At 41.7% G+C, this 14,472-nt stretch overlaps 2 protein-coding genes across 2 annotated transcripts in view; one reads left to right on the forward strand and one right to left on the reverse strand.

Moving 5' to 3' along the window:
- LOC147628318 (T-complex protein 1 subunit alpha-like) overlaps positions 1 to 9,836 on the forward strand; it is a 28,948-nt gene extending 19,112 nt beyond the window's left edge. Inside the window, exons 13-17 of the mRNA XM_086813411.1 lie at positions 1,016 to 1,120; positions 1,194 to 1,322; positions 1,427 to 1,530; positions 1,654 to 1,744; positions 9,394 to 9,836. Coding sequence (XP_086669537.1) covers positions 1,016 to 1,120; positions 1,194 to 1,322; positions 1,427 to 1,530; positions 1,654 to 1,744; positions 9,394 to 9,480 — 516 coding nt within the window. The 3' untranslated portion in view covers positions 9,481 to 9,836. The remainder of the gene's footprint in view (positions 1 to 1,015; positions 1,121 to 1,193; positions 1,323 to 1,426; positions 1,531 to 1,653; positions 1,745 to 9,393) is intronic.
- A 3,015-nt stretch (positions 9,837 to 12,851) lies between these two features.
- The window catches only part of LOC147628319 (uncharacterized), a 1,625-nt gene continuing 4 nt past the window's right edge, over positions 12,852 to 14,472 (reverse strand). The window contains exon 1 of the mRNA XM_086814148.1: positions 12,852 to 14,472. This exon is cut by the window's right edge and continues 4 nt beyond it. Within this exon, the coding sequence (XP_086670274.1) occupies positions 12,940 to 14,214 (1,275 nt within the window). The 5' untranslated portion in view covers positions 14,215 to 14,472 and the 3' untranslated portion in view covers positions 12,852 to 12,939.

Here is a 14,472-nt window from a genome sequence, read left to right on the forward strand (position 1 = left end):
TGCTATTTTACTCTGTTTCAAGTTATGAGTGTGTATTTCATCTTTGCATGGGCTTCTGATTGGAGCTTCTTTATTGTCGAGAAATTCTAGGGCTTCTCATGCTTTCTGCAAAATAAATGCTTTTAGGAATGGCAACTAGATGTTGGAAATCCACCTGCCTCTTTTATATTTGTGTTGCTAGTGCTGTACTGGTCCAAATTTTGGTGTTTGAAATTGTATTGTATATACAAAATTGACAAAATGAGCATTTAGACTAGATTTGTTAGAGGTGTACCAGTATGGATATTATTCCATGCTGCCCCAGCTAGGTGCATGAGTTCAAATTGTGACACCACGTATATGTGCACCTATTTTAAGTTTGGGTTCTTTTTTAAAGTAAGGATACAAGCTGGGTTATTGTAAAATTCTTTTTTAGAAGGATGTGCACTCTTTGACTTTCCCAAAAGTCTTTTCAGAAGGATGTAGATACAAGTTCTATTACATGTCCATTGTTGCCCTTGTCCGTACTGTCTGAATATTGATATTTGATATTCTGAGTTCACAAATATGCCTCTCAGGTTGTCTGTGTATCTGTTGTTAGCATGTAAGTGAAATCAAGGCGAGTCTATGGTAAGATGCATAAATGGGTGGATTGAGGAAGTGGAATATTGAAATAATGCAACCGCACAAAAGCACCATGCCTATAAAATGTCACTAAGGTTTATGGTCTGCACATTATGTTCAAATATGTGTAGATGGAAGGAGCGGAGGTTCATGGTTGCTGAAAAAAAGTGCTGATTTTTGTAGATGGTGAAAAAAAGTGCTGATTTTTGTAGATGGGGACTCATTTCTCCAATTGAAAAGAAAAAATCAGATTCGTAGCATTCAAACCGTGGAATATTAGGATGCATTCCATTATTGCGATTAATCACCATCAACATTGTCTGACTTGGGATGCTATGTACATTCCACATGTATGCTGAGTAGTTATCCAACCTTATCACGGGTTTTATTCTGTTAATGCTTGCTTTCTCAGGTTTCTATTATTCTTCGTGGTGCTAATGATCATTTACTGGATGAGATGGAACGCTCACTACATGATGCACTCAGTATTGTGAAAAGGACACTGGAGTCGAACACGGTATGGGAGTTTTCTTAAATTGTGTTAAATGTTTTGGATTACGGGGATATTAAAGCTGTAGGCTACTTCCCAGATTGTACCGGGTGGTGGTGCTGTGGAGGCAGCTTTATCTGTCTATTTGGAAAATTTGGCAACAACTTTGGGATCTCGAGAACAGCTTGCGATTGCTGAATTTGCAGAGGCACTTCTTATAATCCCCAGGGTATGCTTGGATCTTAATCTTCGAATTCCATAATATGTAATGATCAATTTGGTTCTATCAAGCTCTAATTCAAGCTTTGAATGCATTTATGATTTTGATTGCAGGTTTTGGCTGTTAATGCTGCCAAAGATTCGATAGAGCTTGTAGCAAAGCTCAGGGCATACCATCACAATGCCCAAACCAAAGCTGACAAACAGCACCTTTCTGGGTATGAAGGCTTTTGTTAGTTGAATTTTTCTTTTCATTTGAAACAGTGCCTTGTTTTCGATTCCAGACAATTTTGCTTTGCTTCTTCCTGATAAGCTGCAAGTGATTGATTTGTGAGGTGCAGGACTGGACTAGATCTTGTGAAAGGAACCGTCAGGAACAATGTGGAGGCAGGAGTGTTGGAGCCAGCAATGAGTAAAGTGAAAATTATTCAGGTTAACATGCATGCGTGTGTGGAGAGAGAGAGAGAGAGAGAGTTATATTAACGTCTACAAAAGGCCAAAATGACCTATGAGACCAAAAGATTACATCATGTCCATGGAATACATCATCATGGGTACTAAAAATAAAAAGAAAGGAACAAGAACTGAAATGCCAAAGCTGATCCCAATACAAAGAGCGTCAAGCTCTCTGCGTAAGGCACTGCATCATATTACCCATCTGAGAAAGTCTTGTGGTGGTGGGAAATGATGGCTGTGATCCTCATGTCGTGACGCGAGCGTGGGCGGGGGCCATGGGAAACCCTAATAGGATTTAGAAGTAACCCGTATTGAATCTAAATCAAAGACCATGATAGATTGTGGCTAGTGACTCATCTCGAGCCATAGGCTCCATTCCAAAGCCACGCTTGAGCTTGAGGTCGAATTGCCGTGAGTCAACCAGGCTTGACAGCCATGCCCTAGCGTTCTATACCACTAGAGCGCGTGCCCGCCTGCAGCTGCTTTAGCCTAGGGGTCCTGTTCGTCCAGGCGAAGCTCCTCCATCGCGAGGGATCCTCATAAGAATCATAAGTGACCCCTAAGTCACTTATATAGTAATAACCTTGCTATAATTGGTCCTTTGTTTTAGTAAGCTTTTAGCCATATACAACCACTACCTTACTTTTAAGTGACTAAGACAATCAAACCTTATCCTTGCTAGCCCTTAACTTTTAACTGACTCTAAGCCCATCAAACCTCATCCTTGCTAGCCCTTAGCCCTATGGGTGGGTCTTATTGGTGCCTTGGAGGTATCGAAAGATACGCTTGATTGCTTGTCAATGTTTTGTTCCTTGGCATGTGCATAAATTTAATTGTTACCATAAGCAATATTTGGTCGTGTCGTACAAAAGTAGATGAGGCATCCCATAGCCTTGCTATACAAGGTAGCATCAAAAGGCTCACCTGCATCAAAGCTACTATTGAGCTTTATACTTGTCTCAATTGGTGTGGCAATAGGCTTGCAATCCTCCATGCAAAACCTTTTCAAAAGCCCATGAACATATTTTGATTGAGACATAACTATGCCACCATCCTGCTATGCCACCATCTTGCTGCATAAACTGTATGCCCAAATAGAAATGTAAACGGCCAAGATTTGACATCTCGAATGTATTCTAGAATTTTAGCTTTAAAAGTTGTAGTTTTCAGCTCAGTGTTCCCTATCACAAGATGATGTCATCCACATACATGATGAGTGTCACAATATTTGAACCATCTCTCTGTGCATATAGAGTTCTCTTAGTGGGACTATTTTGGAATCTTTGCGTGACCAAGTGTGCGTGAATCTTCTCATACCATGCTTGAGAAGCTTGTTTGAGGCCATAGAGTGCCTTCTTCAAAAGGCATACTTTGCTTTCATGCCTTGCAATCACAAAGCCAAGAAGTTGCTGAACATACACCTCTTCCATAAGATTCCCTTTTAGAAATGCAATCTTTATGTCCAACTGATGCATACTCCACCCATGTTGAGCTGCCAATGTAGTGATTGTCCTAATGGTAGTTGTCTTTAAAGTTGGGGCAAAGGTTTCATCATAGTCTAGCCCTTTCTCTTGGGAATAGCCTTTTGCAATCAACCTTGCTTCACAGTCACAGGAAACAGGGGAAACGGTGCGGAAACGCCGTTTTCCCACGTCAACCTCACCGAAACGGCAAGAAACGGGAGCAGGGGTCGACGTTGCCTACGTGGCCTTTTTCCGCTCCAAAAAAGACGTAAGGCTGCGTCCATTATTACTTCGCTGCCTACGTGGCATAAAAAAAAACGATGACTGGTCCGCTCGTAACAGCATGCGATGCTCGTTGAGAAAAAACGATGGCCTTCGTCTCCTGTCCGTTGCTTCCTTCCCGTTGCTCTTCTTGCAACTTGTCTCAACACCACACCATATAATCTATAGTACATTGCTTGTTTTGTAGAGTGTACTTGTACACAAGTCCCTAAAGAGCTGAGATTCAAATCCCAAAGCTCCAGCACGGTTCTCTCTCTCTCCCTTTCTCTCTTTCCCTCCCTTTCTCCCTTTCTGGAGCAAGGTTGAAGTTGGAGCAAGGCACTTCTCAACTTGGTGCTCCACAATCAATAACTTTTAATCAGTAAGTGTTTTTTTTTAAAAATTTGTAAATGAACCTTGTTTTTTTAATTAATGATCATTGACTTTTTAAAAAATAGATAGGAAGCTTCTTAATTAACTGGCACCTTTTTTTATTAATATAACAAGTCCCTTTTCAATTAATCCATCTCTTCTTCTTATTGTGCTGCATTCAATAGTCTACACTAATGGCATTCTATGAGCGGCATTGTGGTTGTCGTTCATGCGTGGCTAAGCAACAATACATCAAGACAGCTCATTGTCGATGCCCTTTGCCTCTTCGAGAGAGCTTGACATTGCAAGAGGCAATCTCTAAGAGGGCTCGACGATGTCATTGCCCTCCCATGTGGTTTTGGGATGATGAAGATTGCTTGTTATTGCAAATGGTCCCAAGACACACTCGAAGACGAGTCCCCATATAGCGAAACCTACAGCTTGTAGAAGAACCTGTTGTGGTCCTAGTTGATGCTGAGGTACTTACCAGTCATGAGGATCAAGAAAATAAAGCCCATGTAGAAAGTCACTTGTTGTAACTTGTATTGCCAAAAACTATCGCTAATGTTGAATGAATAAAGAAATTTATTTTTCTCTGAACTTTGTCGGCTCTATTGTGTACTTTCTTTTTTTAGAATCTCCTGGCACCTTGTCCTTATTGGCCATTGCCTTGTTCCTCGGTCCGTCTTTGCAGCAGTCTTTGCATCCATGGCCTCCATGGATCATTCCACCTCAAAGAAGTCTAAATCTACGAAGTGGTCTTGGTGGGATGAGGTCCTCGCGGGAGGGTGCCTACAAAACAGGAGGCGCGAAAAAGTGGACATGCAAATATTGTCTCCTTACGAAGTCAGGTAGTGCAACTCGTATTCGAGCACACCTGCTTCATCAGCATGGACAAGACATTGCATTCATTGTTAGGATAATCCATTTCTCATTTAGAATGAATTAAAGTAGTTTTTAACTACTTATAAACAATCTAAAAGAATTTACCATTATTTTAATAGCACAAAATCATGAAAATATCATTTTCTTACTCTCTAGCTCATCAATCATTGAGAAGCATCCTCTTCCAAGGGATTTAGCCATAAAGATGGCTATTCTTTTAGAGAGAGAGAGATTTACTTAAAGAAAGCATTATAAATAAGCATAGAGATTAACTTTCTCTTAATTAAATTTTAAGACTTTTAGGGAAAGCTTGATTTGAATTAAAACAATCATTTAGAAAGCTCTCAAGCTTGAGAGGGGTTGAGAAGAAGAAAGTTATTGAGATAATGATGGTAGTGTTCATGCTGTTTTCATGCTTGCTTGACCAATGTGTAGTTCCGGGTAAGGGGACGCCCGCCCGTGAACCGTGCATGTGAAACTGTCTGTTGACATGGTTGTGTGGCATGTGAATAGGTGGTAAGTATTACCCAATCTAGGCTCAAATAGTCCTTAGGACTTAGCCAATATTGATAAGTGAGTGCGTTCCCACTTCATTAAAGTTTGGGCGCCCAAAAGTCACTTATAAATTATGACCACTTCCAAGTTCACACTCACTGAAGTCCCGAGGCGGACAAGACTCAATGTCCAGGACCTGATCTTTCCTTTTACTCATAAATGGGCATCTCCCCATGTCCCCTCACCTGATTGGACCCCAATTCACTTATTAAGAGAAAATTCATGTTTTCTCTTCATGAGGATTTTTGGAGGCTGAAAACTTTGTTTTTCCACCATTTTTTTCCATTTCCAAGCTCTCCATAGCCATACCCAACTTGCTAGGGTGTTTTCCAAGCTTCCAAGAGTGTTTCCAAGTGCTAATCACTCTCCTACTCACTCCCAATGACTGAAATTCAGCAAAACAGCTCTCATTTTTGCTGTAATTTTTGGTCTTTTTGCTGAAAACCCTAATTTCAGCCTTCCTTTCTCAAGTTGAACCATAGGGGAAGCTTTCCCAGGGTTCCCTTCATCCTCTTGAAGACTTTTGTCACGAAGGATTGCGGCAAATCGAAGATATTAACACTTCTAAAGCTTCCAACGCGAAGGCTTTCGCTTGCAACAACTTCTATGAAGACTAGTAAGCTAATTGGACAATGTGTTGTCATTACTTATTTAGTGGAAGGGCAGGACTCCTTGTTTAGCCGCCCTGTGTAGTATTTCTCTTGTCCTATGTGCTCTTGAAGATGTTGCTACCTTGCTTGGTAGAACATAGAGCCAATGGTAGAGAATATGGGCACTGAAGTCGGGCCGGGCTTCAAGGCAGCTCCTTGGTGATCTACATCGACATACCATTGTTTTCTAAATGTTGAATTTCATATGCATTGGCATGGAGGATTTGGCAATGGATGCCCGTGAAGCTATGTATTGAATTTCTCCAATAGTAATACAATTTACTCAAGGGAGGGGTCGGCCGTTCCGGCTCATTGTGTGTCTCTTGTCAATTCAGCAATTTACTTCTTGTATTTGAGCAAGTGTCCTTCAAATCTTAGTGTATTTAAGTGTATTGATTAGCATTGTGTTCAACCAAGTTACGTATCTCCTGTTCCTAGAACTTATAAATAACAGGTCTTCCCGAGCATGGAACTGGCTCCGTGGGAAGCCTAAATTGGGATCCTTGGTTTCACGTCATGGCCACACTACGGGTGACATGAAGCCTGGCCTCCCGTAGGTGAAGCGAGTCTTGCCCCCAGTATGGGCGACACGAAGTTCCCTGGCCTCCTGCACCTTGGCATGAAATAGGGGAGACAACTTGGGCGGCCAAATGGTGACAGCCTCATTAGGAGTTTGATACATACGGTTCAATCTGTCACAAGAATTCTTAGCTATCTTACATGACCGTATATGTGGAATGATTGACCTATTTATTGACAAGGCAATCAATGACATTGCTTGGGCATCACGATTGTCTCACCTCCTTTGTTTTTGCATAGGAGGAGGAGGGTTTGCAACCTATGCATCAACACATGCAACCCTTTGTGCAACATATCTAGGAGGTGTAGCTAGTTGAAGTGTTGGTGGGCGTGTGTCTTACCGTAGCCCTTTGGCTACCACATTCCGAATCATAAAATTCCATAATGAGTAGTTAGTTCCATCCAACTTGTCTTCTTGCGTGAGCATTCCGAATACATCTTGTACACAAGCCATTGTTGCTCAACAATGCAAAAACCACACCGCGCTCTTGCAAACACAAGTACTAGAGCACATATCCTAACACTGTACTGTGTGCCTGCACGTTTCTAGACCTGTAGCAAGAATATAGAACTGCACTGTATCAGAATGGTATACCTGATAGCTTGCTATGATGGTATTTGTCTTTTTGTTGCAGGAGGATATCCCGTCGAAGTTGGAGCCACCTATGCAGCAGCATGTCTTGCCCGTAGCCTTCCTTCACCACCACTAGTCACTGTAGCAGCACCCTTTTCTACCACAGCAGCGCCCTTTTTCCCAACAGCAGTGCCCTATTCTGCCTTGTGCAGTGCCTGCTTCAACATCTTCAGCCGGGCGCCTTGTGCAGCGCTTCTGCCACTGCTTGTGCAGCACAGCTGCGGCCTCTGCTACCTGCTGTGCGTTGTTGTGCTCTGCTTTGCTGTGCCTGCTACGCTACCTGCTGTGCGACAACTCAGCGCGTGCGCCTACAATGCTTGCTTCGCCACCTTTGCAGCGCCAAAAGCAGCACCACCTTCTGCCTCCTGCCATGTAGCACTGCTTGCTAGCTTTGCCTGTGCAGTGCCACGTGAGACCCCTTATGAAGCCCCGACTCAGCGCCTGCCACTTATGCAGCCCTGAGTCAGCGCCTGCTTTGTGAGCTTGGTGTTGCCTCAACAGCACCGTTAGGTGCTTGATAGCCACACACTACAAAGTGTCGACGGCTGCAACAGGCTACAGCACTTCAGTCGGAAGGTCGACCAGGTGAAAGAAAGCTTCACTGGTCGCAAGCTGCTCTGATGCGAAATGTTAGGAATGTTGGAGCAATGGAAGCAATGTAAACCTTCACCTGCAGCAGCAGCTATCACATGCACATAGTCATGCAACAAGAGAGGAAAGATGGCGGTGGAAGTTCACACGTAATTGTGTGAGAGAACTGCATAACAACAAAAGTAAAAGGTGCTTCCCTACATCTAAGGATCACACGTAATTGTGTGAGAGAATCTCATAACAACAAGAGTAAAAGGTGCTTCCCTACATCTAAGGATCACACGTAATTGTGTGAGAGAATCTCATAACAACAAAAGTAAAAGGTGCCCCTACATCGAAGGACCAAGAGGTCCAAGTAAAAAGTGCCATGTGTCACCATGAAGTATACATGACACTAAGGTATGAATAACTCCAAATACACTAAGTGCCTAGTGCCTAGCACTAATAAACCCCTAACTCCTATACATGGTCACCGTGAAACACGTTTCAGGCAGCTTGAAACGTGAAACCTCTGAAACGCGTGAAACGTTTCATCGTTTTAGTGAAACGCCCACTGAAACCTTCAAAGTGAAACGTCTAAATTTTTGAAACTTTGAGATTTGAAGTTTAAATATTAATGGTAGTCTTTTATACTTGTGTTATCACTGGTGGTAATGTATTATATGAGTAATTTTGAGATTTTTATACTAGCAAAATAGTAGACCTAGCATCTCTCTCTCTCTTGACTTCATATATATATATATATATATATATATATATATATATATATATATAGAGGCATTTCGGTCCGGCGTTTCAGTTGGTGCTTTTCACAAAGTGAAACGTTTCAGTTGAAACTTTGTGTTTCGGAGTGAAACGTTTCGGACTCCAAACGTTTCGTGGTGGCGTTGTTCCTATATATGTGTTCACTACAAAATTCGTATATCTCCTACACCTACCTGGACCAATTGTCCTAGACAAACTTGTTCAAGCTACTCTCCACCTCCCAAATTGGGTGTGAACTTATGGCAAGCTTTTCAACATAAGCTTTCTCATGTCACTAGACATTGGAATCTCAATGACACTTGGAGATTCCCCAAGACGGTACCACAAGTCCTGAAATCAAAGAGATTCTATCAACCGGTTCTTACAGCTGTTCCTTCACGATGCAACTGATTGAATCTCTGGGACTACAAAAGATCTTACTCACGAGTCACAAAAGCAAGGAATTCAATTAGCCAGAGGTTTAACCTTCAGCCTAACCTTGGGGCCAGTATACAACTCCTCCACTCCCAATCCATAAAGAGGCTATAAAGGAAGGTGCATGCTATTTTTAGGAGAATTAAGCTTTTTTTTTTTTGGAATTGGCTTGGGGCGAGAGAGAGAGAAATGAAATGAAAATGAAATGTTATATTAACGTCTTCAAAAGGCCATAATGACCTATGAGACCAAAAGTTACATCATGGTGGATCTGATACAATGTCTGGATAAAAAAAAAAAACCCAGAAAAATGAAAAATAAAGATGATACTACTGGTACCTAGAGAGAGAGAGAGAGAGAGAGAGAGAGAGAGAGAGAGAGAGAGAGAATATTACTGAGTTTGGTATGTTCACGGGTATGATTGTTCTATAACTAATTTTTCTTGCATGTTGGCAGTTTGCAACTGAGGCAGCTATAACTATCCTTCGCATCGATGATATGATCAAATTAGACAAGGAAAGCACTCAAAATGAGGATGATTAAGAGGGCTGCCACCACAAGCAATTTTGTAGACGCTAAGAAAAGTGCAGAAAGTTGAAGATTGAAGTGTTATTTGTTGTTGCCAAGGTAAGCAGTTTAGAAACGAGGAGCCAGAAAGACATGAAGCATATCATGTTTGTCTATTTCACCTCCTAAGCTTCTTAAAGACTTGGCAGTATATATGAAAGTACAAAAGCACAGGCCTGAAGGAGAATTGGCGAGTGTATACACTAAGTCGACGGTATATATACTCTTTTCACCAGGAGTGGAAAATACTCTCAGAAGGAACTGGTTATTTCCTTGTGAATTACTTACTGCTATTTCATGTAATCTTTAGCATGTCATGATGTTCTCATTGAGTTTGCTTTGTGCATCTGTACTTAAGAGTATGCTAATGTTACGTGGGCAATGTTGGAGCTGCACTAATGAGGGTTTAAGACATGGTGGATTACTAATCTAGTGTTTAGGTGACTCTACTGTGTATGGCACTTCATATTGGCCTTGTGCATCATGCATGGTCCTAGGGTCGCTGAATACACAGCGCTGGCTGCATACTGTTAGCACAACACTGGCTGCTGCTTAAACTCTTAGCTTGTGCGACTGGAAACTACACTTCACATCATAGTCACAGGAAACGGCCGTTTCAGCCCCTAGAAACCCGTTTCTCCATTTCAGGACCCCATCCATATCTATGGCTGTATCTCGTTTCCCAAGTGATGTTGTCACAAAAAACGACGGTTTCCACCCCTAAAAACTCGTTTCCCCGTTTCCATTCCTCGAACGTTTCTGTTCCCGTTTCTCATTTCTGGTGACTATGCTTCACATGCCCTCTGGATGGGCCACTACATTTGTGCTGGCTGCAAGCTGTTTGTACAGTGCTGGCTGCATTTGTAGTGGCAGGGAAGCTTGGCACAAAACCGCTCAGGCTGCAGCAGGCAAACTGTTTGTGACAAACTTTCCATTTGTTCAATGCCAGACTTTGTGAGAGGACTGTATGCAGGAGTGACAAATAAATGCTGTGGGCGTGACCTGGCAAGACATAGATGTTGTGCCTGTGCGGCCAGTTTTGTATGAAGCGTACATGTCATGTCCTCCAGCTGCTGCTCCACTCCCAATGTGCGTATCTTAACAGGCTGCTAGCTGGCTGCAACAACTGAAGTGAGAGCTCACTATATAGTTGGAAATGTTTTTTTTCCGTCGGTACTCGCACTGTATAATTTATGTGGGTGGTGGAATGTTTCCAGCTCAAGTCGTACACAGCAGTTCTGTCATGTACAATTGTTGGGAAGCTTGGAGATACTTGTTAGGCTGCTGCTGATAAGTAAACCTTATGAAGTAATTGGGCCCTTAACATGTTTCCACGGCCCTTCTGTGTGGCAAAATAAGTAACATTGTTTTTGAATTTTAAGTTACCTGGGAAGTGCCTTTCCCTCCCCTTTGAGGTGTTTATTTCCAATTGTGGGTCGGGTCGGTCTTATGTTGGATTTAGATACTCTTGAAACATTTTTTCTTATTGTGCAAATGTTAATGATTTATAATGGCAGACATCAATAGGCATTGAATAATAATTTGCCAAGGGTTGAACACCAAACCTTAAGAGCTTGGACATATCCTTAAAATGGTTATGAGTGAGAGGCTCAGTTCATAAGTCATTTGAAAGAGTGCATCGTTTGAAGGTCATTTTATTGTTAAATGTTAAAAAGTAATTATGTTTCAGAGGCCAAGTATATTGCTTACATGTGTGCTCAGGTCGAAGGCGTCCAATATACTTGGTGATTTTGTTCATTGTATTGACAAATCCGATGACTTAAGCATGGTTGAATTCATATGGCCATTGTGCTAAATGATGGAGTTAATGACGGCACCAAGTGATTGATTATACATGCCTAGCGTAACAGGGTGGTACATGTTAGTAAGGCACAAGTATGTGTGTTGCCAAAACTTGAAGGTTAAAAGTAGCTTCAAGTAACAAAAACGTTGTCTTGATGAGTGCGAGAGTATTTTATTATCAGTTACGGCATATATACTAAGAGCACAAGTGTAAGAATATACCCATTGTTATGATTATATCATTGTGTAGTTCTATACTCATTAATTGCTGGGCTATCCTTGTACAACTAGTTGAAGAACTAAATACAGGACATTGCTGTACGATGCCAATGGTTCATTTGTTTCAATTATTAGTTACAGTAGTATCATCTCTAAGTCATTATTTTTAATATCAACTAAGAAGGGGGTGAGAACCTTGGAGAGAAAAGGAGGAGATTGTCAACCAAATTCATAGATTTCGTTCCCAATACATTCATAGGTCCCCTTTATAAAGCCAGGGCAATAAAATATTTGTGGTTCTTAAGATGGTAAGTTGAGGCATGATATGCTGTTTGTAGAACATAAAATTGGTCGAGATTTGAAATCTTGTGTTGGACCAGTGTCTTTTGGATGTTTCTGCTTCTCAAAAATTGGGGCTGCAGACATCTTGTTTGCCCTCTTGGAATCCAACCTTTCATTCAGAGTAACTAGTATTCTAGCTCTTTTCTTTGGCTACAAAGGTTTCCCCTTTCCGTGTTTTTGTCTGCCTTGGCCATATTCGATGGCGTAGGTAGTTTATAGCTCTGCACTGTTTTGTTTTTTTGTAAGGGGGCATTTGCAGGCGTAGCAGTGTAGTCCTAAGGAAACTGTACGCACTATGAAACAACTAGAGTCTACGGGGTGATAGGCCTTAACGCTCATTTCTCCTGTCTTCGACGAGCTCGGAAAGAGGACTAATTTAGCCGCTGATACGTGGTGTCAAAAGGAGCAATGCAATTTTGTGAAGCTCTCTTGCCTGTCAGCTAACACGTATGTGGCTTGTATGTTAAAGAGTTGCTGGAAGGTTCTGTTTATTTTTCCCGGAATCAGTAGCCTGCGGCTTATAAAACGCCATATGAAAAAGTGCATCACATTTACTTGACAATTGCGAAGCCCTGTTGGTACGGTTGTCACAAAGTTCAAAGCCCTCTTGGTGTAAATGATATCTAAATATATACGTGTGCATATTCTGAACTTCTGAAGCTCCCTTTCCATGTATTACACGCGCGCACACCAAAACACATGGTGGTGTGTGCGAAAATCACTATTCCCTTGGAAATTTCAATTCATACCATATAAATTTAACCTTAATATTGATAAAGTTAACATATAACGTTAGCTTTATTATTGGTTATTTTAACAATCATACACGTTTAATCTCACCCCAATTCACTTTAATGCTTCCCCAATTCACCTTCAATGCTTGATCATTCACATGTTTATTGCCATCAAGCATGTTGTAATTGGGTCTAACAAGCTTTTATTTGCAGCAAGCACACTTGTATTAAAAGAAGAAACGTAACAACTTACACAACAAAGCAATCAGTTGATATTTGAATATTATTTAAACTTGATCTTGGCACAGATAAAGATGATTCTTGAGAGTGATCTGTATCAACCTTCACACCACTCAAAATGAAGGCCTCCATCAATATAGTGGCTAACATCAAAGGGTCCATATTTAGCCATCATGGTATGGAGCCCAAGAAACTTTGCTTTCCACAACTCAACGTAAAAGTGAGTAGAAGATTTAAGCATCTTATGGCTTAGTGTAACACTATCTCCATCCTTCTTGTGATGAGTATCAACCTTACCTATGACCTTACCATGCTCATTGGTGATCATTACAGCTTTCCAATTAGATTCACAAGAAGGTTTCGAGTACATGTAGATGCTAAGCTCCTCAGCACGGTCCACTTTGCAATGATAATAGATGAGAATATCAGGGTCCTTGTCTACAAGTAGCCTTAAAAAGGTTTGCTCCTCTCTACTGCAAGTGGACTTCATAGCATCAAAAATCCACTCTCTATTGTGTGCAAGAGATATTAGTGCCCCTTGCCTAGCCCTCCTTGATGTCGTCACTACACCCCCTAATAAAGTTCCATTGTGTACAAAAACAGGTCCCCCCACATCCCCACTTGTTGTAGCAATCCTCGACTTTGTGTTGATCATCATATGGTGATGTGAGGCCTTTTGCGAGATTGAGAAGGACCTGAAGCTTAGGTAGCCTTTGGAGCCATAGCTAAAAGAACCCCCATAGCCATAAACTTTGATAATTGAGTTGGGTTTAGGGTCTTGTCTAGTGATGGGCCAAAAGAAGCCTTTGGGAGAGTAAGGGAAAGGGAGCTTGCCAGTGTGTTCTATGGGTGGGTGGATTTTGATCACTGCTAAATCTTCACTTGGGTGAACAAACATTTCAAGCCCATTGGCAATCTCACTTCCTAGCTGAATCGTGAACTCAAAGGGGTCCAAGTAGGCTTTCACAACCCTCTTTGCTGTGAGCACATAGTTCTTCTTGAGTAGCAAACCTGTTCCCACTCCATTGCTACGGCTTTTGATCCTCACCACATGAGAAAGAAGCTCATAATGCTCGTCTTTGATTAAGGTACCCCCTGGCAAAAGAGAACGTCTCATCACCTTGAAAACTCCCTCACTTGATGGAGTTATATCGCCATTAATTGCACTACCAACACCATTAGTTGCACGTATACCACCATTGGTTGCACTAACATCACCATTAGTTGAGCCAGGATCCATAGGCTCCAATGGAGCTGTTAATGCACTAGTGGCTTCATCTCGCATCACAAGAGCTTCATTGCTGCAGTTGCCACATGAAATTGTAGAAACCAAAGCAAGCATGCAACAAAGAATCCACATAGATGCATTCATGTTGAATGAAAAGATGTTAAAAGCAAAGCTAGATATTGGAAAACAGAGCTAGTTGATCGAAGAAGAGAGGCTTGCCTTGAAGCGAAAGCCTCTGCCTACCATATGAAGCGTAATTGCTCTCAAAGGGGTTACATCACGAGGTTGGGAAGACGAAGAGAAATCTGTAAATAAAAACGCTCTCTTCAACCGCAGGTCCGACAAGAAACCCAACTACGTGAAATATGTAACTTCCATAAGGGTTAGGCCATGCAATGGAGC

Source organism: Cibotium barometz, chromosome 19 (assembly GCF_041138505.1).
Source record: "Cibotium barometz isolate CiBa-2024 chromosome 19, ASM4113850v1, whole genome shotgun sequence".
NCBI lineage: Eukaryota > Viridiplantae > Streptophyta > Polypodiopsida > Cyatheales > Cibotiaceae > Cibotium > Cibotium barometz.